Below are 23,214 nucleotides of genomic sequence, written 5' to 3'. Positions count from 1 at the left end.
TTTCCCTCTTTCTTTCTTGGTGAGAATACTTTGGGGTGACTGATGTCTACCTCCTAATTGCATCATGAGGAGTCCGGTTGTGTAGGTGTTCTGGAGATGTCGAAATTATTCATCTGGGCATATTTGGAAATACTACAAAATTTTAATTAATAATACCACTTACTGCTTACATATACCAGGCATCTTGCTAACTGCTTTCTCTGTGATTTCTCATATTACATCTCAGTACATTCACTGTGTTCAGATTTGAAAATCGGGCCAGACTTGGTTGTTTGGAAGATTCTGAATCACTGCTCTGAGCTTCTGTTTGCTTGACATAGTGATGGTTGCTCTTGATTTACAGGGTCATTTTGCGGATTATTGGAAGTCATGATGTGTGAGCATTTTGACAAAGGAGAACATGCCAGCTTTAGTGTTATAAAAAATTTAAGAAAGAAAACCCCAGATAAACAGTGACTGTGATGTCTGTCTCACTTGTTTCACATCTGTTTCTTGAAAGCGCTGAGCCACGCAGACCAGGCAGAAAGCTGCTGGGTGCCAGAGCCGAGGGGAAGCCCGGGAGCTGCAGAGGTTTCGTAGCCAGTCCAGCGCCGGGCGCAGCCTCTTGCGCCAGAAGCCCAGGTCCTCCCCCGCGCCCCGCCCCGCGCCCCGCCCCCGCGCCTCTACGCCCCGGCCCACGTCCCATACTTCCTGTCTCTGAGCTCCCCGCCCCTACGCCCGTACGCCCCTCCCCTGCGCCCCGCCCTCCCGCTCCCCAGAGGTGCTCGGGCCCCGCCCCGCGCGCCAGCCGCCGGCCGCCTGCAGTTTGCCGGTCCGGATTGGCGCGAGCGTGGCGCCGCAGCAGGTCTCGGCACGCTGCCCTTGGAGGCCGAGTGAAGGAGGCGCACCGAGCGCGCGGTGGAGCCCGCGATCCGAGGTCGGCGCGGGGCTGGGCCTCTGGGACCCCGGATCTGCCCGTCGGCCAGGGGAGCAGGTGGCGCGCCGCGCTTTTGTGCTTCCGTTCGCTGCTGTTCCGGCGCTGCGAGCTGCGGCCCCCACGCAGGTTAGTCAGGGCATGAAATATTCTGCCTCCCGTGACGGACGGCAGCTACTACTCCTTGAGTGTTGGGCCAAACAGAACGATGTTGTATATGCGCTTTTTATGAAAATATTTACACTGTAACTTAAGAAACTGTTCTTGACCAGTCACGTAATGTGGGTCATCAGCTGCTAGATTATCAGCGCATTTTACTTCCCCCTGGCTCAGGCTCGGTGTCCTAGGTGGGGTGGCAGCCACTATGTCCTCCAGAAAGTGATGCATTTTCCGCTTTAGTAATAGTTGACGAAAGATTATTCAGCCATAAAACACACGTCTGTGTTTCATTTCAGGTAAAGGCGCTCTGATTTGGGGAAGCACAAGTCAACCTTTAAACGAGTCTCATTCTTTAAAAGGTGAGAAAATGACTCAGTTATATTCCCTAAATCCAACTTCTGGAGACTTTTCCTTTTTTTAAATATAAAAGTAGTGAGTTTAAATCAGAAAGAAAGCCTTTGTTATAGGATATTGTTAACTTAAAGGGTCCTCTGTGTGCATGTGTTTGTCTTCTTTTTAAAAAAATTGTGGCAAAACCTCCATCAGTTCAGTTCAGTTGCTCAGTCATGTCCGACTCTTTGTGGCCCCATGGACTGCAGCATACCAGGCCTCTCTGTCCATCACCAACTCCCGGAGCTTACTCAAACTCATGTCCATTGAGTCAGTGATGCCATCTCATCCTCTGTGGTTCCCTTCTTCTCCCGCCTTCAATCTTTCCCAGCATCAGGGTCTTTTCAAATGAGTTGGTTCTTCGCATCAGGTGCCCAAAGTATTGGGAGTTTCAGCTTCAACATCAGTCTTTCCAATGAATATTCAGGACTGATTTCCTTTAGGATGGACTGGTTGGATCTCCTTGCAGTCCAAGGGACTCTCAAGAGTCTCCCCCAACACCACAGTTCAAAGGCATCAATTCTTTGGTCCTCAGCTTTCTTTATAGTCCAACTCTCACATCCATACATAACTACTGGAAAAACCATAGCTTTGACTAGATGGACCTTTGTTGGCAAAGTAATGTCTCTGCTTTTTAATATTCTGTCTATGTTGGTCATAACTTTTCCTCTAAGGAGTAAGTGTCTTTTAATTTCATGGCTGGAGTCACCATCTGTAGTGATTTTGGAGCCCCCCCAAAATAAAGTGTCTCACTGTTTCCACCATTTGCCCATCTATTTGCCATGAAGTGATGGGACCAGATGCCATGATCTTAGTTTTCTGAATGTTTTAAGCCAACTTTTCCACTCTGCTCTTTCACTTTCATCAAGAGGCTCTTTAGTTCTTCTTTGCTTTCTGCCATAAGATTGGTGTCATCTGCATATCTGAGGTTATTGATATTTCTCCTGGCAATCTTGATTCCAGCTTGTGCTTCATCCAGTCCAGCGTTTTTCATGATGTACTCTGCATATAAATAAGGGTGACAATATATAGCCTTGAAATACTCACTTCTCGATTTGGAACCAGTCTGTTGTTCCATGTCCAGTTCTAACTGTTGCTTCTAGGCCTACATACAGATTTCTCAAGAGGCAGGTCAGGTGGTCTGCTATCTCCTAAGTTTTACCATTTTTAAGTGTACAGTTCAGTGGCTTTTAGTACATTCACATTGTTCTGCAACCATCAACTCCATCCATTTCCAGAGCTTTTTCCTCTTCCCAGATAGAAACTCCACATCCATTAAGTAATAACTCTCTATCCTCCCCATCCCATGCCCTGGCATCCACCATCCCACTTCTGTATCTATGGGACTGACTGCTGTAGGGCCCTCATGTACCTGGCCCTCATCTAGCATTTGTTGTTTGTGACTGGCTTATTTCTCTTCGCATACTATCCTCAGGGCTCATCCACATTATGGTCTGGGTCAGAATTTCTTTCCTTTTTTAAGGGCCAAATGATACTCCATTAATAATTAGAAGTTTATGCAACATTTTGTTTATCCATGATTCATCTGTCAATGGACCCTTGGGTAGCTTCCACATTTTGGCTCTAGTGAACTGTGCTACTGTAAAGTGAAAGTGAAGTCTCTCAGTTGTGTCCGACTCTTTGCAACCCCATGGACTGTAGCCTGCCAGGCTCCTCCCTCCATGGGATTCTCCAGGCAAGAGTACTGGAGTGGGTTGCCATTTCCTTCTCCAGGGGATCTCCCCGACCCAGGGATTGAACCTGGGTCTCCCGCATTCCAGGCAGATGCTTTAACCTCTGAGCCACCAGGGAAGCTTACTGTAAACATGGGGTAAAGATATCTGAGTCTCTGCTTTCAGGACATTTGGGTGTGTTAAGAGTTGTTACTTAATGGATGTGGAGTTTCCATCTGGAAATGGATGGAGGTGATGTTTGCAGAACAATGTGAATATACCGAAAGCCACTGTGTACCCAGAAGTGTGTTTGCTGAATCATATGGTAGACTTCCCTGGTGGCTCAGATGGTAAAGCGTCTGTCTACAATGCGGGAGACCCAGGTTCGATCCCTGGGTTGGAAAGATCCCCTGGAGAAGGAAATGGCAATCCACTCCAGGACTATTGCCTGGAAAATCCCATGGACAGAGGAGCCTGGTAGGCTATAGTCCATGGGGTTGCAAAGAGTCGGACACGACGGAGCGACTTCACTTTCTTTCTTTCTTTCTATGGTAGTTCTACTTGTAATTTTTTGGGGAGCCACCGTACGGTTTTCCCCAGTAGTGGGAGCCTATATGGCAGCCTGTATGGCTCTCCTGCTGGGTTAAATTTGATGAGCTTAGTAAAACTGACATATTGAACATGGAGACAGAAAGCAATAATGTTTTATTAATTTTGCCTTTTGAGCCCAAACCTGCTAACTGAAAGGAAACCTAATATAGACAGAATGATTCATCATTTATCATGAGAAGGCAATACACAGAATATAGCCTTTATCCTAACCTCCCTCTTCCTCATTTTACAGACTGGTGATAAAGATGGATAAGCGCATGTTTGTCAAGTAGACAGGAGGGGTCAGTGGTATCTGGGCCCAGGCAGCTCTGAGGAGGGATCAGACATCCCCACCACCCAGGTTAGTCTAGAAAAGGACATATTTACTCTGCATTCGCCTCTGAGGGCCTGGACGTGAAGGGGACGGTAGTACTTGGTGGTTAAGGCAGTGGCTGTGTTACAGAAGGGGGACCCCTCACAGGCCTGAGAGTGGGCTCTTATCTAACACTCAGAAGTGAGTTGTCTGAGGAGACAATAAGAGTCAGGCTCACACCCTGAGGCTGTGATGAAGGCTGATGAAGCAGAAGGCTTTACTGGGAAGGGTCACCCGGCGGGAGGACAGTGGAGTCAGGGAACCCAGGAGACCTACTCCGCTGTGTGCTCCCAGTCTCAGGGTTTATGGTAATGGGTTAATTTTCTGGATCGTCACTGGACAGTCATCTTGTTTGGCCCATGTTAGGTCCAATTCCCGGTGCTGAGGGCATCTCAGACAAGGCTCATCCCAGCTCAAGGGCTTCTGGGAGGTTGGAATGTATTATGGGCTGGCATCTCCTCCCTCCTTTTGGCCCCTCCCAAATTCTTTCTTATTCTTATCGGGACCTTCTGTTGTGAGATAATTCATACAGGTGGTCACTGTCCTTCCTGGCCAGGCGGGCGGCTTCAGTTATTGGTTCCTGAACCTCTGTGAGGATCTTAGGTCATTGGTTTTGTTATGGTTGAGATAAAACATGAGGTTTACTTTCAGTGAGTCAAGGATCTGGGGCTTCGGGTGTGAAACGTGAGAAGCGCTACGCAGTGAATGGTGGAGAAGTAGGGTCAGCCCTGTGGCCACGGCTCCTAGGCCCTCCGGTCACTGGCCTTTCCCTGGACCCGCTGGTTCCTCTTACCAAGCTGGAGGGATTCCCTCAGGGTGTAAGCCTGATTCTTATCTCATTCTGATAAGCCTGCCTCATGGGAATGAAATAAAATGCATAGTTGATGGCAAGATGAGGAAAACCTCAAAATAAAATTTTTCTCTGCCCGTTTGGGCCTCCTCCCCACTTTAGTGCATGCTCTGCACCTTCATGGACCAGCCCTCCTGAGAGAGGGGCTTCTTTCTTCTTCCTTTAGGGGGCCTGGTGACCCACCATTCACCAGTTGTACATGCTGGTCTGCATTGTGTAAACTGTCAATGAGACATTTGATGCATGACCCCTTGCTCAGAAGCAAAAGACTGACTCCCAGGCTGGCTCCAATAAAATTCTCCATTTTTTTCTTGGACGAACTGTTGGCTAATTTTCCCATCAACAATAGAAAGACTTTTTTTTTTTAAAAAAAGCACTTTTGTGAACATTCTGTCAGTGTCCGAAGCAGCAGTGGGGGGTGGGTGCTGTGACCCTGTGAAGCCCAGGGGGTCGGGGACTCACTGAGGACCCCAAGTGGAGCTGCAGTCAGTTCTCACAGGTCAGTGCGGCTCTCTCTGTGTGATGGAGGGTGAAGCACAAAGAGGAGCCAGGGCCGCTCGGTCTTGCTCTTTGCAGCACTGCTGGCCGCAGGGCAGTGACTGGGCATCTGTGGAACCCAGGTTCCTTCCAGTTCCGCCAGGTGGTAAGGCTGACTGTAGGTTCCATGAGAGCAGGGAGCTGTCAGAAGCAGCTGTGGTGGGAGTGACGTCCCGGCTCCTAGTGTGGGATTTGGAGTCGAGCCCAGCCGCATTCTCCTACCCCATCAGCCCTGGAAATACTGCCTTCACTTCAGAAGGTGAAGAGGGTGAGCTATGGCTGACGTTAAAGATGGTGAAGGGAACTCGACTTTGATGGAAATTACAGTGAGTTTTAGAAGGAGGAAGAGTCATTTCCAAGATTTGAGGAAAAGGAATTCTGTTGGAAGGATTCTGTGTCAGAAGTTGTCAAGAATGGTTTCACTCTTATGGGGAGTTCTGTGTATTTTTCAGTGATCACACTGTACCAGGGTCATGTGGCCTTAAGGTGTTCTTGAGAAGACAGGTCTCAGTACCAGCAGGCTGGCCTGCTGCCCCTCTTTCCTCCTTTTCTTCTTCCTTCCCTGTAGGTCCTGGCTGAAGGGCTCTCTATGGAGGAGAGAACATGGAGCCTGGGGAAGGGCAGGGCTCTGGGCCCTTATCTAAGCTGACAGCAGTGGGCGGTGCCCAGTTGTAAATTCTGTGTCCTCCTGCTCCTGTCCCCCCACTCCTGTGTCCCCCGTCTCCTGTGTCCCACCCTGCTCTTGTGTCCACTGCCCAGCTGAGCAGCTGGGATGTCACCTCTCTGTACTCTAAGGTCTCCGTCCCCAACACGCCTGCCAGGAGCAGGGTTCCATGACAGAGCAGTGGGCGTGGAGGAGCCACTCGACTTGTCTTTTAGGCTTCCTCGCTGGGAAGCCGGGAAGCACAGAGCAGAGGCCACAGGGATGGGCTCCTTCCCTCCCAGTTCTTGTGGGACATCGGGTCTTCGGAAGTTTCAGCTGCTGTTGGGTCTTAGCTTTCAGGATTGTAGGATATTCTAGGCCTTTTGAGAGAAGATGGGCAGTGAGAGCAGATGCCTTTCATTTATTTTTTCTTTGCCCTGTCTGTTTTAAATTAATATATTTTTAAATTGAGGGATAATTGCTTTATAGAATTTTGTTGTTTTCTGTCAAACCTCGGCATAAATCAGCCGTAGGTGTACATATATCCCCTTCCTTTTGAACCTTCCTCCCATCTCCGTCCTCATGCCATCCCTCTAGGTTGATACAGAGCCTCTGTTTGAGTTTCCTGAGACGTACAGCAAATTCCTGTTGGCTGCCCTGTTTGGTTTAGGTGAGGTTGTGCAGTTTTCTGTGTCTTGGTGGTTGTGTGTTATGAGCACTGCTGTGGAGCAAGATGGGCTTTTACTGGTGCAGGGGGCCCGTTCTGCAAGCTGGACTTAGCGAAGATTGTTTTAGGCCCAAAACAGTGTGTCCTGGTCCCTTTGGTGTCAACCAGATGCAGGTTCCTAGATCATCCTGGAAAATCACCTCCCCAGAAAGGGTTTTCTGCATTTATTGGCTCAGTTAGGACCCGTGGTCAGTGTCTCCACAGCCCAGACACCCAACCCCACCAGGCTTCTGGGGCGTCTCCCATGTCTGAGCTCTCTGTGGCCCCCAGGTCACCATGTGCAGGATCCTTATCTTGACCATCAGTGTAGGACCCTTCCATGGAGGACCAGCTCTCAGAGGCCCCCTTGTGTTGGCCTTTACTTCAGATGTGTCAAAAGTGGATGCAAAGCTCATCTACAATGAAGGCGAATCTGAATGTTTGAAAGGCTCCTGAAGAGAAACCACTGCATATACATGTTTCATGAAGGAGGCTCATCCAGAGCGTAAGGCTGAAGTGCAGGTGAAAAATCATGTTTGTGGACACGTGTGTAATCCTAACTCAGAATTCATGGCTGTGGCTCTCTCCGAGCCTGACTCTGAGCCAGCGAGGGGGCACTTCGCCTGTGAACATCCACTTCTTTTGTGGAAAACCTGTGTAGCTGCTGCTGCTGCTAAGTTGCTTCAGTCGTGTCCGACCCTGTGCGACCCCATGGACGGCAGCCCTCCAGGCTCCTCCGTCCCTGGGATTCTCCAGGCAAGAACACTGGAGTGGGTTGGTATTTCCTTCTCCAATGCATGAAAATGAAAAGTGAAAGTGAAGTCGCTCAGTCGTGTCCGACTCTTCGCAACCCCATGGACTGTAGCCTACCAGGCTCCTCCATCCATGGGATTTTCCAGGCAAGAGTACTGGAGTGGGGTGCCATTGCCTTCTCCGGGAAAACCTGTGTAGAGACGTGGTGAATTCACACCAAAGGCAACACCCTATAGGGGGCTACATACAGCCTGTTGATTTTTGTGGAGGTGGCTGGTGGGGAATCCGGGAATTGGCCCTTACTTGTTAATTGTTGACTTTTCCTGTTTTTCTTCTCTGACCTTAACAAACATCCTTCCATCGAATGACTTCTGAAACTGAAAGTGTTAGTCGCGCAGTCCTGTCTGACTCTGCGACCTTGTGGACTATAGCCTGCCAGGCTCCTCTGTCCATGGGATTCTCTAGGCAAGAATACTAGAGTGGGTTGTGATTCCCTTCTCCAGGGGATCTTCCCAACCCAGGGATGGAACCCAGGTCTCTTGCATTGCAGGTGGAGGCTTTACCATCTGAGCCACCAGGGGAACCAAATGATATTAAAATATTGATGAAACTGTCATCTTGTTGGGAGAACCATTGTAATAGCTCCTCTGGCCCTTGCAGATGTAGAGACCTTGTATGGAGCCATGACAGGTTGTCCTTGTGAAAGTACAGGAAAGTGGGTCTGGGAAGGTTACAGGCTCTGGAAGTCACTGATTCTTAGTGGCGGTGCCTGACAGTGGCTCCTCAAGGGAGACATAACCTGGTCCTTCCCTTCCCTGCAGGTACACAGTGGAGACTCGGACACCACCACACCTGGCCAGAAGCCTGGCTTCCTCGAGGAAAGTGTCTGGCTGTCAGCACCCCTGGGCAGGGATATGGCCTCAAGCTGGCTAGGGGCCAGGCGGCAGAGCCTCCATTTGCTGAAGACGAGGGGCTTCTTGCTGCTGAAGCTCTCGGCCGCTGTCTTGGCCGTGCTTCTCTTCTGTGAATTTCTGATCTACTACCTTGTTATCTTCCGGTGTAGCTGGCCCGAGCTGAAAACCCCTGAAGGTGCCGGCACCCCTGGGGCCCCCAAGGCCCCTGAACCTGTGCTCAGGGCCATGTTCTTGGCTGACACCCACCTGCTCGGGGCCATAAGAGGCCACTGGCTGGACAAATTACGGAGGTAACTTGGGCCAAATTCAGTTTTCTGCAGGTCTGTAGGCCTCTTCCCACAGGTGGGGTCTCACGGTCCCCCATATATTTCTATCTCCACCACCCCAAGGGCTTGTGGGCACTGGATTGCTTCCACCCTTTGACCTTTCTGGGTGACGCCACCAGAGGGTTGATGGGGGCACCTCCTGCCCCGGTGGCCCTGTCTATGACCCCTTCTTGTCACACTGGCTGCACTTGTACCTCCCTGAATAAGCCTTACTCCTGGGGTGGGTGGAGCGTCCTAGGGCACCGGGACATCCCTGGGCGGGGGTTGGGGAGGGACAGATGAAGGCAGGGCTACTGTATTTCCTCTCAGAGCTTTAAACCCTGGGAGGTGTGAGGTAGACAAGAAATGGAACACACCACCCCTCCTTTCCTCTTGGCCTCCAGGGAGTGGCAGATGGAGCGAGCCTTCCAGACAGCGCTGTGGCTGCTGCAGCCGGAAGTTGTCTTCATCCTGGGGGACATCTTCGACGAGGGGAAGTGGAGCTCCCCCGAGGTGGGCATGCACCCCCACGCCTGGGGCTGCACTGAGGTTCAGGGAGCCCAGGACGTGCGGAGTCCTGGTGCTGGGTGCAGGGGCTCCAGTGCCCACAATCGTAGGCTCCATGTCCCCGCCGGTTCTGGGTCCTGTTTGTCTGTGTAAGAGACGTCTGAAGGTTGGCTGATGCTTCCCACGACCCTCTCAGAAGGGAAGGTCCACAGAAGGGAAGCGTCTGGGTTGTCCCCAGAGTTCAGGATGCAAGCTGAAGTGTGGTTTGAGTTAACACTTATGAGGCTGGGCTGCCTATGAGGTCATGGCCTTCTTCTAAGGAAGGTTGGGGGGTTGCTGGTGGGAGGTCTCTCTGCCCTCAGGGGTGACACCAGGTGCTGTGAGCTTTTCAGGAACCAGAGGGCAAGGCTGTTCTCACCTTGGCTGGCAGAATGGTTGGCTTACTGCATTCTTGGGATTAATGGGGGAAAGAAAAGCACCATTCTTGCTGCTTAGTTAAAAATGTTCAGTCACTGATGGTTTGAAAAGTGAAAGTGAAAGTCGCTCAGTCGTGTCTGACTCTTTGCAACCCCATGGACTATACAGTCCATTAAATTCTCCAGGCCAGAATAGTGGAGTGGGTAGCCTTTCCCTTCTTCAGGGGATCTTCCCAACCGAGGAATCGAACCAGGGTCTCCTTCCTTGCAGGTGGATTCTTTACCAGCTGAGCTATTAGGGAAGCCTGATAGTTTTGGAATATACTTGAAAAAAAATTCAATTAATTAAAAAAATATCTTCCAGATGGTTTTGGAAGATATTTAAAAAAATTAGTTGAAATTTACTGGGACACTTCAAATGGTGTACAAAGAAAGTCCTGGTTCAGATCTGATGGGAACCTCTGTTCATGGGGTTGAAGTATTGGTTGTTCTTCCATCACTAAGTTTTGCCTGATTCTCTGCAACCCATGGACTACAGCACATTAGGCTTCCCTGTCCTTCACCATCTCCCAGAGTTTGATCAAATTCATGTCCATTGAGTTGGTGATGCCATCCAACCATCTCATCCTCTGTTGCCTCCTTCTTCTTCTGCCCCGAGTCATTGGTTTCATCTAGTCCAGAACTAATTGTGAAACCATGGAAACACTGTGTGTAAAAAGCAACTGGTTGTAGAGTGAGCTTGGATATAAATGCTGCTTTAGAAAATTAAGGGGAACATGTTATATTTTTCTAATTTTATGTTATTCTAACTTTAAGTATTATTTGTTAAAGTCTTTGTAAAGTACTGAAGGAATCTGTCCAGTTTATTTCCCTAGGTTGGGCCAAATTTAAGACTTTAGGACAAAGCTGACTGCTGTTCAGCTAGGTATCATCCAGCCTAGAGTGTTTGTCCAGTTTGTTTTTAGGCTTAATAAAAATAAGGACTGGAACATCATCTCAGGCTTAAACAGTAAAGTCAGAAAAGCCCGGAGAGAACTTTTGGTTTCTCTCTTTCCCCCACGTCTTGTCGGTTCCCACCCCGCCACCCAGCCTCAGGGAGCGTAACCCTGAGGGAGGCACTGGTCCTCATTCCTGGGGGGCCCACCCTGAGCTGGATGTTTCTGCAGCCATTTTTAGGACATGTCCCGATCTGAGGGGATCCTCAGCCTGGGGTTGTCTGTGACATTGAAGTAGCGGGTGTGTGAAGAGGATGGTTTGGGGAGATAAACTGTTTCATTCAGATGTGGCACCAGGTTAAATACTTAGGTTAGTCTTGGGAAAAGACTGGTAGGAATTCTGCACATTGGCTTTATGGACGCCTGATCCCGGCAGGGAGCGACCTTCCCACCCTCACAACCTGGCAGGGCGGTCCCCCGGGCTGAACTGTGTGCTTCTCTCTGCAGGCCTGGGCGGACGATGTGGGGCGCTTCTGGAAGGTGTTCCGACACCCGCCCCACGTGCAGCTGCGGGCCGTGGCTGGCAACCATGACATCGGCTTCCACTACCAGTGAGTGGTCAGTGGAGGCGCCTTCCCCCTGCCCAGCCCTGGGGGGCCTTGCCTGTGGGGTCAGGTTCTGGGGGCTCCTGCATATCACTTCCCAGCCCTACCACCAAGCTGTATGTGCCTCAGAGTGGTTCTCACTTAACTTAATGTTCTGTGACCAGTTTTCTTTGGGAATCAGAAAACAAGATAGTTTGGGCTTTAATAGCTGATGTTTACATGGCGCTGGCCTGTTGTGAGCATAGTGCTTCCATACATTCAATCTCTTAACCTGTTATTTTTTTTGCTTTACCCACTCTACCAGTGAGGGAGCTGGAGCTCTGGGGATGAAGTCGATCACCCTGGGCCCCAGACTCCAGACTCCAGGCCCCAGGTCAGACAGTGGTAGCAGCACCCTGCTTACCCAGGGCGAGTGGGAACTCAGAACCAATGTGCTGGTTGGGCCTTCAGGTCCTAGATGTTATTTTTCCTGTGTTCTTGATAATTCTTAGGATGTTTTAAAAATGCTGAAAAATATTTCTTTTCACAATCGAATGTAGGATGGACACATACAGAATAAAACGATTTGAGAAAGTTTTCAACCCTGAAAGGCTGTTTTCTTGGAAAGGAATTAAGTGAGTATTATCTGTGAATTCTTAACAAAGACCCCTAGAATGTGACTTAAGAAAGTGTAAACACGATGGTCGTCTTCCTCCTGACCTCTGAATTCTTTAAACACCAGGCACCTCTTTGTGGCCAGTGGACATGTGTGCAGGACACGATGGCACATTTAACGGGTCTGTGACGATGTTCCTGAGGGAGGAGGTGCCAGGGCACCTCAGCTGACCTGTCATCTGGGTTTGGGGTCCTTGGCCCAGTTAGCTTTGCAGGACCCCCTCCCCACCTACTGCCCCCCACCCCACCCGGCCTGGTCTTAGGCTCTGCTCTGATGTCTTATTCCACGTCACCCCCACAGGAAGCCGGGGCTGTGGGTGGCTGTCATCTCCCTACCTTACTTCCCAGGCCCAGGGACACAAGGTCAGGTGCTGAGTGTAGTGGTCACATGGGGCCTCTGACTAGTTCAGGGTGGAAAAGCCTTTCCCATCTTGGATTCGACTCCCAGAGATGCTGTCTTGTCCTCTTAGCATCGTCTGCACCTGCAGGCACAGTGCAGCAGGACTGGGATCTCTTCTCTGTGGGGTGCAGCTTCCGGGTCCCAGAGCACAGGTGCCCGCAGATAGCGCCAGTGCCATGGCTTGACCTCCTGTCTCTCTGCAGTTTCGTGATGATCAACAGTGTTGCGCTGGAAGGGGATGGCTGTGACATTTGCTCCAGGGCAGAGGCTGAGCTCCTGGAAATCTCTCACTGGCTGAACTGTTCTCGGGAGGTAGGACACCCCCCAACCCCTGCCCCACTCCAGGGGCACGGCCATCCCTGCCTCCCCCTCCCTCCCACCATCCAGTGTCCAGTGAGTGAAGAGCCTGGCCTCTGACCTGTAGGAGCATCGCCCCCGCGGGTGTGGAGACAGGCAGTGGCTGCCGGCCTCGGCCCCCATCCTGCTACAGGTGAGGGGACCCCACCCAGCAGCCTGCGAGTGTGTGGGGGAAGCGCTGGGTCTCATGGTCCCCTGACCCCTCTCTGGTCTCGACAGCACTTCCCCCTTTACCGGAAAAATGATGCCAACTGCTCCGGGGAGGACGCAGCACCCCCTGACGAGAAGTACACCCCCTTCAAGGAGCGCTATGATGTGCTGTCCTGGGAGGTCTCGCGGAAGGTGTGCGGGGATGCAGGGATGCAGGGATGCAGGGTGGGGTAGGTGGCTCCTATGCAGGTGTTTCATCCTCTTCCCACCCTGGGAAACCCACTCCTAAGATCTGGGTGATGACAGTCTCAGCTCTTGTTTATTCTGTTTCCCACCAACATGTATCTAGGACAGTGAATGAAACTAAAGAGTAGAGTCTTAAGACTTAATTAGAATGTCCTTCCTAAATATATACACACAAATATTAATATACTGTATGGTATATATAATATATAAAACAAAATATACATTTATGAAATGGATTTATTAAAATATTTATAGAAAAGAAAATATAATTAAAACCCTGCAATCGGGGATGGAAAAATAGATTCTCCCTGAGAGCCTGGGCATACTTTTGACGGAGTCTGAAAAGACTGAAGGACTTGAGGGCAGAGGGAGCTGCTGGGTGTGTGTGTGTCCCCAGGCCCCGGCGACCTCTCACTGCCTCCACTCTAACCACAGCTGCTGTGGTGGCTGCGACCGCGCCTGATCCTCAGCGGCCACACGCACAGCGCCTGCGAGGTCCAGCACAGGGCAGGCGTCCTGGAGGTCAGTGTGCCATCTTTCAGTTGGAGGAACAGAAACAACCCCAGTTTCATCATGGTATGTGAATGTTTATTTTCGTCACAAAGCTTCTACAGTATTTAAATCAGCACAGTGATCACCTACTGAATTGTAGCATGAATTACCGCAATCTGTGAAAACATACAGAAGCTGTAACCACACCCCTCTCAGCACACCCACCAGCGTGAACCCCTCTCTGGGGACAGCTGTTTCTGGTGGGGTGCTGAGGGGACCATCTCATGGTGTCTCGTCCGGCAAGGACAGCAGTGCCCCGGGAGCTCTGCCTTCTATTTTTTAAGGAGACAGGGTCATCTTGTCTTATTTTCCACACTTGCCTATTTGTGCCAACAGATGGATGCTGTGGGTCTTGCACGTTTGTCAGGGATGTTAGTGATGACCTAAAGCTTCAGCTCCTTTCTTTGAGCCCTGGGTCCATGTCCAGGTTATAGTGCTTCACATCAGGATGGGGAAAACCTTCTGCTTTCAAATTCAAAGTAAATGAATGTTCCCCACTGTCATACCACACAGCAAAAATGTCTACCAAAAAAAAAAAGGTCCATTGAAATGCCCCATGCACATGTATTTCTAGGTGATAGGTTGCTTACTTCAGCATCAAGTGGCATGAAAAATAGCTGTGTCCTGTTTGTTCCTGGATGACCACTGATCTAAGTCTCCAGGCCTTTCTGAATCCTCTCCTCCATGGCCTCTGGGTTTAGAGGACCTCCCCACCCTGTATTAGGTGCTAGATACAGTGGGGGATCAGCCCCCGGGACCTAGCATGTGGGATGGGGGCAGTGTGGCCTGCAGTGTCCTTGGTCTCAGGTTCGTCGGGCCCAGCGGCTCACTCCCTTGGTTGTATCTGCGGGTTGGTGCCATCCACGCAGCTGATGGTCTTTCTTGCTCCCCAGGGCAGCATCACGCCCATGGACTACGCCCTTGCCAAGTGCTACCTGCCATGTGAGGACATGGTTCTGACCACTTACTGTGTGGCAGCCGGGTGCCTCATGCTCATCATGTTAATCCCCACTAGGCTTGTGTCTGCACCTTTTCATTTTGGTCAGAGGGTGCTCAGAAAATTTAAGACCATGTGAGTAGCAGCAGACTTTTGCTCTCAGCAGTAGTAAGTCCCAAAGCCAAAGAAAATAAACTTTGGGAGGTGCTCATGGACGGTGGACTACAGTGGGCCGTGAGCACCACTCCTGGGTTCCGGATCACTTGTTTCAGACCCTGCAGGATCAGTGTTGTTCCCAAGCTGCAAACATGGGACCTGTCTCTACACCAGGTCTGTCTGCTTGTTTATCAAGTATGTATGTTATCAGAGACTCTGTACAGTGTGCAGAAGCTGCGTGTGATCACTGGCATGCCCTGGACAGCCTCCCTTCCCAGGACTCTTCCCCAGGATGGAGGGCCAGCTGTACACATATGTGGGGTCTGTGTCTGTCCTCCTGTGAATGTTCTCAAGTTTCTGTTTTATAAAGTCGTGTGCTTAAAATAAAATACAGATGCTACAAGCAAGAATATATTGTTCTCACAGACTTCTTTATTTCTGTGCTAAATTAATGGAATCATATTTTTAGATGAGTGTAATTTCCTCTCCAATTGTTAAATCTGAATTGAATGCCTGTCAGTAGAAAGTCGAAAAAATGGCTGTGGTAATTTTAAGCCTTATAAAATCTGTGTGTGTGTTTTAGACAATCAAGCTCTTCAATCAGACTTATCTAAATAGGAAGTTTAGTTACAGGGGAACTGTTGAATTATAATTCATATAAAAATACAGTTTCATTCTTTTGGGTATATATTGGGGCTGTAGCTCTTCAGATTCTCTTCATGTTGTACTGTGAAAATGCAATGGAAACTGAAGATTGTTTCCCCTTTGTAAGTCTCAGTTCATCTGAGAGTTTAATGGAACAATCAGGGATGGCAGGAGCCCAAATTCAGTGATAATGATTCAAAATATGTGATGGTGCACTGTATGTAAAGCTGTCATCCTTTATTTCATGGAAAACTAGTGTGTAAATGTGGATGAGTTTACAAAAGATTGTAAGATGCTGCTTTAGAGAGTAAACTTTAAAACATTAAAGACCATAAAGACGAAATGGAAGTTAATGTCGGCATCCATGTTGTTAAGATATGACCTCAGACAGTTTTAACAGGTTATCCTTGACCTGAGAACACCAGCCTCGGGGCGGTGGACAGACGAGGCCGGCTTTTGAGGTCTTGTGCTGGATGGCGCTCACAAGGCTGTATTTGCAGATCTTTCAGGGTTGAGGAACAGCTGTATTCATGTTTCAAATAAAGGTTTTGTCGTGTTTCTTCTTCAAAAGGCAAATCAGAGTCTGTCCTTTGACTGCCCCCAGGCCAGACACGGCCTGAAACCCTTGTCTTTTCCTTGCTATTTATCATGGGACCTGTACTCAAGGAAGTCATTCAGAAACTTTGACTAAGGGAACAGGTGGCCTTGAAAAAGTCATTAAATAGCCAGATAATGGAGAAACATGTTTTTTGAATAGAAAAATGTCCCTGGTTCCCTGAAAGAGGCTTGTGGGCATGGCATTCTGTGAGAGGTGGAGGATTACTGTGTTACTTACAAATATTTATATAAACGTATATACACATATCTATTGATCAATGAGTATTATAAAGACTACCAGCCTGATAAACCCCTAAGCTCTACATACACCATTTGTTCTCTTCCTCAAAGCAGTGCAGTGATGAGGATGACTGTTCAGCACAACAGAAACGCGTTTCTTTACAGGGACAGCCACGGTCAAGGCACGAAGATCTATAGGGATTTTCCTTGAGTAGTTAGTTATCAAAATAATATTACATCTTGTGGTCTGTACAGTGTAATAAACCAGCAATAAAACAGCAACAGGAAGAACCTATTAAAGGAGGCGCTGCCACAGCAGTGGAGTCTGGAGGACCACAGTGGATGGGACTCATGTGAACTGGAGGAATGTGGCCCCAGTGAGTGGGGGCTTTCTGCTGACACGTGGAAGGTCAAGGGGTTCCAGCAACAAGGCTGAAGCTGGCCTCCCCTGGAGATGGAACTGAACCCCACTGCAGCTCAGGGTCTCCCCTGAGTAGGGGGCTCATCCGGTCAGAAAGGCAGCCCCCGGTCAGAAAGGCAGCCCCCGGTCAGGCCTGAGCTAGTTTGTCTCCCCATCTTCCAACTTCTCCACGAGTCAGGGGGCCCCCACCCCTACATAGACCAGGGTTGGGGGAGAAGTGAGGGGACAGAGGTGGCTGGGGGCCCGGTGGTCACGAGAGCCCCGCAGACAGCCCCAGGGCGGATGAACAGGACTCCTTGAGTGGTGCCTGGCGGGCCTGGGATGGGCGGGGCGGGGAGGGGGCGGGGCAGCGGGGGGCGGGGGCTCACAGGAGCTCGTACTGCTTGAGGTGCATTCGCTGGATGATGTCCCTGCAGTCGTTGAAGACGCGGCGGATGTTCTCCGTGTCCACGGCGCACGTGAAGTGAGGGTAGCAGTAGTGTTTGCCGTCGCCGGTGGCCGTGCTGATGCGCTGTGGGGACACGGCCGGCCGTCAGCTCCGGGGTGGGGGGCGGGTATAGGGGTTCTCTGTGCCAGGGTTGAGCTCCCCAGAAACCCTTTCTATGCAAATTTGAAATCAGCTCAGAATACAAAGTTTCTTTTCAAAATGAGGACATTTAAACCTGAGTGGGTCTGTTTCTCTGTGACCCCTGAGCCGAGGGGGAGTAAACCACCCCCCCCCCCCCCACACACACCCCGTCCCTTTGGGAAAAGGCGACACGCAGATGGGTGGCTGTCTCGGGGCCACCCCGGGGCCTGCGCCCTGACCGGCGCTGCTGACAAGCTGTGTGACCCGAGGTCGTAATCCACCTCTCGGAGGCTCGGCGCGCTCATCACTCCTCACTCTGGGGAGAGGAAAGGAGCCATGCGAGGCTGAGCGCAGAGCAGCGCGGGCCGAGGTAGCGGGAAGGCAGACAGCGGGGAAGTGCTTACCAGGAACAGGTCCCGGATGAAGAATTTCGCCCTCGTGACTTTGGGGTCTTCTCCCGCGTCTGGCGTCGCTGTAGGAGATGAAAGGAGCTTTGATTTAAGAGCCGTGAAACGAATACAGCTCGACGGAGGGCATGAGAGGTGGAGGGCCTTCGGCCATGCAGCCGAAATCTTCCTTCCTCCTCCCAGGTCATTTTGATTTTAGCAGCGGTTGGCGTCTGCTGCTGGGAGACGACGTCCACTCACATCGATGAAGTGTCTCACTGGCCGGGGAGTCCCGCCCTCCCGACCATCTGCACCCCCAGTCATCCTTAGGCCTCATCTTGAGACCTTCCCAGGAAACATGCTGACCAGACAGCGTGAGGGGGGCAGGAGGCTGGTTCCCCGGTGAGGTCAGAGCAGGCCCCGCCTGTGAGGTGAATAGCGACCCCACCACACAGCAGGCAGCGTGGGGCCGGGGTGCTGCCTGTGGGCAGCTGCTCTCTGGCCTAGGGAGCCCCTGCCAGGCTGGCTGAAGTTGGTGCAGAGACCTAGACAGGTTTCTTCCCTTCTAACTGAAGTCTCTGGGAAAGCCCCCTTCATTCTGCTTCATCCCCTTTGGGACTAAACCATGGGGGGGGGGGTGTTATTGTGCTCTAAGCAAACCCCTCCTTGCAGACTCTGGGGGCGGGAAGGGGGGTGGCCTAGGAAACTCAAAACCCAGAAGCAGCCCCTGAAAAGGGGCGTGAATCCTCCAAGGTTTGCCAGAGGGGACCTTCTAGGCTGTAGCACTGCCGGCCTCCTGGGACGGTTGGTTGCCTGATGAAGTCACCGTGCTGTGGCCGGAGTCATCACTGGGGACAGAGGCTTCGACATGGTGTGGTAACGGCAGCGGGTAGCTCAGGACAGAGGCCTGGCTAGGGCCACTCAGACAGTGGCTCCCTCTCAGTCTGTGCGGGTCAGCAGGCAGGTCCACTTGGACCGGCCCACACAAGCCCTGGAGGCAGAGTCTCCGTCAACCCTCACTCATACCAAGCTGCCCTCCATCCGCCTGCCCAGTGTGGACCAAGTCAGACTGAAATTTTCACACATGGGACCCTATGGACACTTGAATACTCTAGTAGCTTAGAGTGAGCAGGGGTCAAGAAGACTGATCTAAATTAACTGAATTTCCCAGATTCATCAGAATTGGGAATTATAGTCACAGTGCTGTTAAAAGAGCAATTCTTTCCCATAATTCTGAGACAACTTGTTTCAGAATCTTACCGTCTTCAGGAACAGTATAATTTGCGTACTCTGGGAAATAGTCTTCAATTTTTGATTTCCCCGCTAACACTTTTTCTGCCAGCATATCTTGTTTGTTCAGGAACAAGATGATGGAAATGGTGCGCAACCACCTGTAAGGAGAAGCAAGCACACAGATGCGGGTCTTTGGCAGGAGCAGGGTGAGGCGACCTGCCGCCCTCTGGACGTGGTGAGGGGCTTGGATTTCTCGACAGCCTGGCATCTCGGCCCCCACTCCATCTGCACGCTTGACACTCCCATGAGGATAAACTCTCCACCAGGATAACTCTGCTCCACCAGGCTGTACATTTACTGGCACCAAAACTAAGCTTCATGTAGGGAATAAGTGCACTTGGATTTGTGTGGTGTAATTTACTAGTAAAGGGTTAGAAAAGCAGAAGTTAAAGCTCCAACAACAGAACAGAGAGGTGGGCATCTGGGGCTATTGGTCGAGGGGCTGGCATGTGGCTATTGGTCTGAGTGGGGACCCATCACTTGGCTGACAAGCCGAGGGAGGGGCTCAGGGGTCATCTGGTAATCAGTGGATGCTTTGGAATGGGTGCTTTCTGAATGTTAAAACCCAAACAAAGCCAATTTTGAACAATATATATGATTTGGAGATATCCAATGTAGAGATCTGGATTTTCCTGACCAATTCCTATCCGTTCCACCCTCATTGAAAATCTCCACATTAGATGGGCTGGAAGGGACGCTGCTTATGGTTTGAGAAGATTTATCATGAGGAAAGACTCCCTCGGAAAACAAAGATGGCCGTGCTGAGCGGTATTAGCTCTAAACCCAGGGTGAGGTCGAGTTCACCACCTCTCACCTGTTGTTCCAGATGCTCTCGAAAAGGTCCAGTGACTCCCGCAGGCGGTTGGTGTTGTTGTCTTCCCGGATGACCATGTTGTAGCTGCTGCAAGCAGCCACATAGATGATAGCAGTGACGTCTGGGTGGGGAAGAGGGGCACCTGGGTGACTCTCAGCAGTGATGCTCCATGTCTCCAGGGAGAGCTCCCTCAGTGATGGCACTGGTGACCCCGAACCCCAAAGCAGCAGGGACAGTGTGACTCAGGATGCCGGACTCCCGTGTCCAGTGGACCCTTAGTCAAGGCGCTTGATGATGAGCTAATGGGAAGCAGCTAAGACACGGCAGTGAGAGCGGAGGTGGGTTCATTCCCATTTTCTTGAGAGAGCAGAGAACTCACCATTGAAGCATTGGATCCATTTTCTTCTCTCATCCCTCTGGCCTCCGACATCAAACATGCTTGGGAAGAATGGGGTGGGGGGTTAACCAGAGGTGGTGGGTGCTCCTCCTTTGCTGCTCCCCCAGCCGAAGGCTCTCCTTGCATGGTGACACTGTGGACTGGCCCCATGGGGCCTCCCTGGTCTGGCCCAGCTGGGCGTCCACACCCAGTGTTTCTCTCTTCCCGGCCCTTGCCCTGCGGTTAGTCAGTGGCTCTCGGCTCTTGTCCCCCCAGTGCAGCCCCCTGCCTGCATCCTCCTCTCTTGCACCTGCCCAGGCTGCCAGGCTGGCTCACCCTCTCAGCCATGTGGAGCTCAGGTACCTTCCTCCTTGCACTGACCACCTGCACTCCAGGGTGTATACGGGGGTGTGGCAGTGCCTGCCCGCCCAGGATCACCCACCGCCCAGGCCCAGGGGTCCTGCCCACACACTTACTGGAAGTTGACTTTGTCCACTTGGAATCTGGTCTCGAAAATCCCTGAGGTCAGAACTCTGCACCTGAGGAGGTCCTGAGGGCAGAGAGAGGAGAGCAGACCCAGTGACCCTGTCCTTAGGAGTCGTCCTGGGGCAGAGAGGGAAGCAGACCCAGAGACCCCATCCTTAGGAGGTGGCTCCGGGGCAGCCTCAAGCCGTAAGGTTCTCTCCATCAGAAAAGAAAAGGAAATTAAACACTTGACAAACATTCTCGGTCTCACTCCCCAGAGAAAGTCACAGTTATGTATTGGTCTGGTTTACAGTCTTGATGGCTCAGCTTTCTTTCCTTTAGGAATTTCTTCTAATCTCTCCTGAGCGTCCTCTACTGACAGGTGTCCCTGACAGCCGCCTGGGATCTGGGAAGCTGGGCCCGTCCTGCCGGCTCTTGCTCTGGGTCAGATTCCCATGGGTGCTGGCTGGTTTCAGACTCTGTCTTCTCCTGTATTTCTAGTCTCTAACATAAAAGATGCTGTATTCCCAAGGGGATGAGAAGGCCGTACAGTTTCACAATCTGACACCTCTGCAGCCAGTCAGGTGTCGGTGTTTCCTTGCTGGTGACCAAATCCATTAGGATGTCAATCAGCCAATGCAGATTCCAGAATTGGGGGGACAGTGGCCCCTCTGAACTGATGAGAGTCTGAAGACAAACTCCAGGGGCGGGCTCAAGGCCCAGGTAACAGCGCCTGGGTCAGCCTCACAGAGGGATGGATGCTGGGGTGGGTGAGGAGCCCAGACCTCTGGGTGGTGGGAGGCAGGGAGCAGAGACCCTCCAGTCTCTCCAGGTTTGGCCTGTAGTCATGGCCCGACCCCACCTACCTGGTCTGTGGGCGTGTAGTCCACCAGGCTGACGCTGTCGATTCTCTCCAGGAAGCTGGAAAGAAAGCAAGACATGCTCAGAACACCTCCAGGCTGGGAGGCAGGTGCCCATGTTTTGGGGGGGCCCCCTTGAGCCCAGGGGGACCAGGCAGCCATGGACCAGCAGGTTCATGCTTTATTCCTCAACACGTCTCCCCAGCAGGTCAGTGTCCTCACGGTGCTGATGGGGTGCCAGACCCTTCCCTCCCTCCCCTCTTCCCTTGTGCAAGGCTGGGGTCCTTGCAAGGTTGAGCTGGCGGATGGCTGCTGTGTAAGCACATAGCAGGCCAGACCGTCCCAGTAAGACCGGGGTTCAGAGGGAGTCGTGTGTGCACAGGCTGAGCCTGCCTGGGGGGTCAGTCTGGTCCCCAAGGTCCGACGCTTCACCGGTGGAGGGGTGGAGAGAGGGCAGGACACGGCATGTGTGGGTTCTCCTACCCCCCTTCCACCCCCGTTGACGTCCACCCAGCCTTCTCTTCCTACATAGCATTTACCACCACCTGACAAGTTCTACACACATTTGTCTATTATCTGTCTCTCCCTCTGAATTCAGGACCCACCACTCTGTCCCGTTGGATGGGTTTCCCCAGCACCTGGCTTGGCCCCGGCGTGGGATGAGGCGAGCAGGTGCTGCAAGGCCCAACCTGCACCTGGGAGGACACAGGGGTCCTAGGGGATACAGGGGGACCCTGGAGAACACAGAGCTGATAACCAGTGAGCACGGGACCATGTTCCAGGTGGGAGGAGCAGTGTGTGAGGACCAGGAGGGGACTTGCCCGACATTCCTCCTGGATGGCTTGAGTCCACTGCTCTGATCTGGAGTAAAGCCACGGAGTCTTCCCCTCAGCCTATGTGCTCAGGAGCTTCTGCACAGCGATGGGTGGGTGCCTCCCCACGGCCACAGCAGCCTCCCCGGCCAGCACTGCAGGCCCTGGAGCTGCTTCCTGGAGGGAGGGCCTAGAAGGGGACGCCTAATAGCTCAGCCTGGTGTGAAAACCATAGTGGGGTTTGGGCCAGTCCTCGCTGGCTTTGTGTCTGGTGCACCAGAGGGCCCTCAAAGTCCACCCCGACCACCTCATGGGGAAGGAACAGGGCAAGAGCCTCATGTCTGTGATGGAGGGGGAGGTGTGTCTGCACACTGGTGGTGGGGCTCTGGACCCTGGGGGCTCTGGCAGGGGTTGGGGATGAGCTGCCTCCCTCCCTACTGCGGGGCTGTGATAACTTGAGGCAGTCCTCCTCTTAGCAGGGAAATCTAACATGAACATGTGACAGATGCTGACCCTCTCTGAAGGGGATGGTAGGAACTGAAAATCAGACCAGGCAGGAAGTCCTTCAGCTCAGAGTTTAGGGGGCACCGCTTTCACACTGGATACAGACAGAGAGGAGGGGGTGAGTGAGTCTATTAGATGGCAGTGACTGGTACAAGTAGAAACAATGAAATGTGGTCAACAAGAAAGACATGAAGCATTCCTAAAAGATCAGAGACCACCATCCCAAGGAGGACGCTGTACGAGTACCCTCCTGACCCAGACAAAGGAAAGCTGTCCCTCGCGTCCCCACCCTTGAGCCCGGGAGGGGTGTTAGAGTTCTTCCATGCATTCGGGCTAGGATGCTTCAGTCATGTCTGATTCTCTGCAACCCTATGGACTGTAGCCTGCTGGGCTCCTCTGTCTGTGAGATTCTTCAGGCAAGAATACTGGAGTGGGTTGTCATGCCCTTCTCCAGAAGATCTTGCAAATCCAGAGGTTGAACCTTCGACTCATGTCTCCTGCATTGGCCGGT

General features: G+C 51.7%; 2 protein-coding genes across 5 annotated transcripts in view; one reads left to right on the top strand and one right to left on the bottom strand.

Moving 5' to 3' along the window:
- MPPE1 (metallophosphoesterase 1) lies at window positions 741–15,132 on the top strand. Of its 3 annotated transcripts, XM_005697147.3 has the most exons (12): window positions 741–1,042; window positions 1,369–1,431; window positions 3,980–4,087; window positions 8,410–8,792; window positions 9,212–9,320; window positions 11,173–11,276; window positions 11,810–11,884; window positions 12,528–12,636; window positions 12,749–12,814; window positions 12,901–13,023; window positions 13,513–13,653; window positions 14,523–15,132. In XM_005697147.3, the coding sequence occupies exons 4-12, from the start codon at window positions 8,503–8,505 to the stop codon at window positions 14,703–14,705; spliced, it is 1,200 nt and encodes a 399-aa protein (XP_005697204.1). In that variant the 5' UTR covers window positions 741–1,042; window positions 1,369–1,431; window positions 3,980–4,087; window positions 8,410–8,502; the 3' UTR covers window positions 14,706–15,132. The 3 variants fall into 3 exon arrangements, with proteins under 3 accessions (XP_005697204.1, XP_005697205.1, XP_005697203.1); XM_005697148.3 differs by lacking the exon at window positions 3,980–4,087 and having other exon boundaries at window positions 762–1,042; window positions 8,652–8,792; XM_005697146.3 differs by lacking the exon at window positions 3,980–4,087 and having other exon boundaries at window positions 762–1,042.
- GNAL (G protein subunit alpha L) overlaps window positions 15,135–23,214 on the bottom strand; it is a 67,291-nt gene continuing 59,211 nt past the window's right edge. For both annotated transcript variants that reach the window (XM_018039550.1, XM_018039549.1), the window contains 7 exons: window positions 21,394–21,448; window positions 20,539–20,612; window positions 20,066–20,124; window positions 19,687–19,807; window positions 18,840–18,970; window positions 17,598–17,665; window positions 15,135–17,136 (listed from right to left, as the gene is read on the bottom strand). In XM_018039550.1, the coding sequence (XP_017895039.1) occupies window positions 16,990–17,136; window positions 17,598–17,665; window positions 18,840–18,970; window positions 19,687–19,807; window positions 20,066–20,124; window positions 20,539–20,612; window positions 21,394–21,448 (655 nt within the window). In that variant the 3' untranslated portion in view covers window positions 15,135–16,989. The remainder of the gene's footprint in view (window positions 17,137–17,597; window positions 17,666–18,839; window positions 18,971–19,686; window positions 19,808–20,065; window positions 20,125–20,538; window positions 20,613–21,393; window positions 21,449–23,214) is intronic.

This window comes from Capra hircus, chromosome 24, assembly GCF_001704415.2.
Source record: "Capra hircus breed San Clemente chromosome 24, ASM170441v1, whole genome shotgun sequence".
Classification (NCBI taxonomy): domain Eukaryota; kingdom Metazoa; phylum Chordata; class Mammalia; order Artiodactyla; family Bovidae; genus Capra; species Capra hircus.
The sequence above is the reverse complement of the archived record's forward strand: the minus strand, read 5'-3'. Positions and strand labels throughout refer to the sequence as shown.

Excerpts from the sequence above, each read along its gene's own strand:
- MPPE1 (XM_005697147.3), top strand. The coding sequence starts at position 8,503 with ATGGCCTCAAGCTGGCTAGGGGCCAGGCGGCAGAGCCTCCATTTGCTG. Across the intron at positions 13,024-13,512 it reads CCTGGGAGGTCTCGCGGAAG|CTGCTGTGGTGGCTGCGACC; the intron begins GTGTGCGGGGAT and ends CTCTAACCACAG. Across the intron at positions 13,654-14,522 it reads ACAACCCCAGTTTCATCATG|GGCAGCATCACGCCCATGGA; the intron begins GTATGTGAATGT and ends CTTGCTCCCCAG.